Below are 3,537 nucleotides of genomic sequence, written 5' to 3' on the forward strand. Positions count from 1 at the left end.
ATAACAATCTTCCAACCTGCTCTGCTTCTAGAAACAAGTTCTCCCGTCCTTATTTCCTCTGGCTTTGCGCAGCATGTGCTGCCATCTTTTAACTAGAATGAAAGAATGTTTGAACGTGCTTTCTATGGCCAGTCTAATTATTATATGATAAACCGACTTGCCACACTTTCCCCAAAAGTGTTGGGGGTAGTTCTGTGGCCAATATGGCGACCCTCTAGCTGGATAACATGATTGCAGAGCCAACACGATGAGGTGAGTTATAAGTTATAGGAAACAAAACTTACAACAAAACTTAGATAACATATTAAAAGCATAGTTGAAGGCTTGCAGAAAACAAGGAGAAAAACATTCGTAAACCACAACTAATACCGCAGAGCTGAGATTTTGGAATCTCACAACAATAAACACGAGCTAGAGTTCACAAAATAAAAGTATTTTACATTTCTCTTTCTTACCCCCATTCCACCAAATTAAGGAAACATACTTTAAAATATTTTCAGTCTATTGGCTGACTCTGAGAATGATCATTACTTTAAAGATAAATACAAAAATAAGTATGTATTTGTGATTACTAATTTATGGAGAACTTTTATAATCAATAAAGTTAAGTATTTTGTATCTGGAAGTTGTTTTATTTTTTTTAAATAGTGTGTTGTACTTTTGGTTACTAGTTTCTATTCTCTAAGGTTGTGCAGCTGTGAACTTAAGTTTTATTTATTTATTTCATGAAAAATGGCTGTTTAATGCTGATACTTTGTCTTCCACAGATAAACTGTTCATCATGAATGTTTGTATGCTCCTGGATTTGTACTGTAAAATAGCTGTTATTTATTATGTTGTTATTATACAAACATATTTCCAAAATGCTAACATTATTCAAATTTTGGTTAAGATTTTTTCTTTCATAAATTTAAACTACAAGTATTTGTTCATCAATTATTTTATTTAAATGGTGGGTTCACTTATGTAGGGTTCCTCGATGGTGCTTTGGAGTCCGGAGAAAGTGTATTATTTTTCCCATCCTGCTGGTCCTCTTGGTGGGTGCAGCTTTGACATCTCTGCTGCCACCCGCTGAGGACCATGGAGGGGTTGGTGTTCTGGACGTGCTGCGCAGGGCAACGCTACGACAGGAGAACCACTCACAGGGCCGCCATGCCGACAGCTCCGAGGACAAGTTTACCGTCATCATTCAAACCTACAATCGCACAGACATTTTGCTGAAGCTCCTGAACCATTACCAGGCGGTGCCTCACCTCCAGCTGATCATTATAGTCTGGAACAACATCGGGGAGCCAACGCCAGGGAAGTTGTGGGATTCTTTGGGTCCCCATCCGGTTCAGGTCGTCTTCAAGGAACAGAAAAGCAACCGGATGCGAAACAGGCTGCAAGCGTTCCCTGAGATTTCCACTGATGGTCAGTTTAACTTTAATAGATCCAATGCAGTCCATCATGTCAATATATTGTTATAGATATTTGAGTGGTTTTGTCTTTTAGCTGTGCTGATGCTGGATGATGACACTCTCATTAGTGTTCCTGACATCAGTTTTGCTTTTTCTGTGTGGAAGGTAAGAAGCATTATCACCAGCAATGCAATATTTTTTTTATTTTAAATGTTAACAATGTGTAACGATTATCTGTTCATGCACAACATGAGTGTTCTATTTTATTTCATTACCTTTCTCAGCAATTTCCAGATCAAATTGTTGGATTTGTCCCACGAAAACACATTTTAACTCCCGGAGGAGTGTACAGCTACGGCAGCTTCGAGCTGCAGAATCCAGAAACGGCTGGAGGTGACATGTAAGTTCCTCTCTTTTGTTCCTCAGGTGCTGCTTCTTGTTTGGTTTGGTCTCATTATGATTTACTCTTAACTGCAGGTACTCCATGGTTTTAATTGGTGCTGCTTTCTTTCACCGCCGCTACCTGCAGCTCTTCCAGGACCAGCCTCAAGCGGTGCACGCCTTGGTGGATGAAACCCAGAACTGCGATGACATCGCTGTGAACTTTGCTGTAGCTCTGTATTTAAGAGAACACTCCGAGGCGAGTGCGGTCGACAGACCCGCAGGCATCTTCGTCAAACCCGTGGATCTTCGCAGTCTTGAGAAAGATGCCAGAAGTGGATACCAGGGAATGTGGCACCGTCCCGAACACCTTCTCCAGAGGTCCTACTGTCTGAACAGACTGACGCAGATCTACGGCCTCATGCCGCTCCGCTACTCTAACCTGATGGTCTCTCAGTTTGGTTTCCCCAGTTATGCCAATCATAAAAGTAGGGGTTGAAAAAGTGCCAAATTGCTGGTTTTGAGGGGGGAAATGAGAGGCTCCAAAAGAAGTCTGGTGTGCTTGGTTGGTAACACGTCTAAATGGCAATCAGCCAATATCTTGTCTGACCTGCAGATAGTGCCTGCTGAGGTTTCTGCACCTGAGGAGTGCAGAAACTTTAAAGGCATAATGCAATCTTTTTGTGATATTTCTGTTTTACATTTATGGGAAATTTCATGATATTCTTCCATACAGTGACTGTTTTTAATGCTCACTGCCAAATTGAATAAACTGTCAATATTTGATCAGATATGAAAAAACAGCACACACAACTCTCAGTGGATGTAGTCCCTTGGAACTCAGCAGGTGCTGCTTTTGATGTTTTTTTTTATCTAGTTTGAAAATGTGATTTATCAAGTAAAAATTTTTCTTCCCTTTTCCTTACAATGAACATAACTGTTCTAATTTAAAAAAAATCCCTACCACAGTTATGAATCTATGAACCTAACTGTGTATTTTGTATGTAGCTAAACAAATTTTGTGAACAAGGCTATGCATGCAAAGGCAATCATTTTTGTTATGAATGCATATGTTTTGAAGTTGTATTGTGCAAATTGATCTAATAAAGATGCTTATTTTTCTCTGAAAATAATGGATGGGATTAAACTTATGTCTTTATACAAACATTTGCCTTTTTCCCGACCGAAGTAAATAATTAGAAATGCTGCTTAATGTGTGTTTTATTTCACCCATTTTAAAACCTGGCAAGGACTTTTTATTTCTTATGATAACTAGCATTTTAGTTGTATGGAAAGGTGAGCTTATTTCATATAACTGAAAAGGAGCAAAATGCCATTATGGTCTTGTTAAAAGTTCAAATCTCAGTAACATTCAGTCAGAAAACCCATTGATAACTTTGGATTAAAAACTGTTTATTATTGAAATATAACATCCCACTCAAAAACAATGAATAAAAGGTCTTTGTAAATCCTAAAAATTAAGTTAAACACTGTCTCCTCCTTTAGATGTTTCCAGGGATTTTACTGATGCCCAGGTCCTCCACTATCTGACCCAGATCCTCTGGAGCCGGATGAACGTGCATCATGCCACAGCTTCACAAGAGGCTCCCTCTTTGTCCATATTAGCTTGTGACCATACGTCACATACCATCTGTAAGACAAATTAACATGACTTACAGTGGTTTGCAAAAGTATTCATACCCCTTGAACTTTTCCATATTTTGTCACATTACAACCACAAACATAAATATATTTC

At 38.8% G+C, this 3,537-nt stretch overlaps 2 protein-coding genes across 2 annotated transcripts in view; one reads left to right on the forward strand and one right to left on the reverse strand.

Moving 5' to 3' along the window:
• Window positions 1-170: 170 nt before the first annotated feature.
• extl2 (exostosin-like glycosyltransferase 2) lies at window positions 171-2,989 on the forward strand. Its single transcript, XM_014031861.1, has 5 exons — window positions 171-252; window positions 971-1,413; window positions 1,495-1,565; window positions 1,685-1,800; window positions 1,878-2,989. The coding sequence occupies exons 1-5, from the start codon at window positions 248-250 to the stop codon at window positions 2,278-2,280; spliced, it is 1,038 nt and encodes a 345-aa protein (XP_013887315.1). The 5' UTR covers window positions 171-247; the 3' UTR covers window positions 2,281-2,989.
• Window positions 2,990-3,173: 184 nt separating this feature from the next.
• parla (presenilin associated, rhomboid-like a) overlaps window positions 3,174-3,537 on the reverse strand; it is a gene marked incomplete in the record, with an annotated part of 8,342 nt that continues 7,978 nt past the window's right edge. Inside the window, 1 exon segment of the mRNA XM_014031847.1 lies at window positions 3,174-3,432. Coding sequence (XP_013887301.1) covers window positions 3,303-3,432 — 130 coding nt within the window.

Source organism: Austrofundulus limnaeus, unplaced genomic scaffold (assembly GCF_001266775.1).
Source record: "Austrofundulus limnaeus strain Quisiro unplaced genomic scaffold, Austrofundulus_limnaeus-1.0 Scaffold6, whole genome shotgun sequence".
Lineage (NCBI taxonomy): Eukaryota > Metazoa > Chordata > Actinopteri > Cyprinodontiformes > Rivulidae > Austrofundulus > Austrofundulus limnaeus.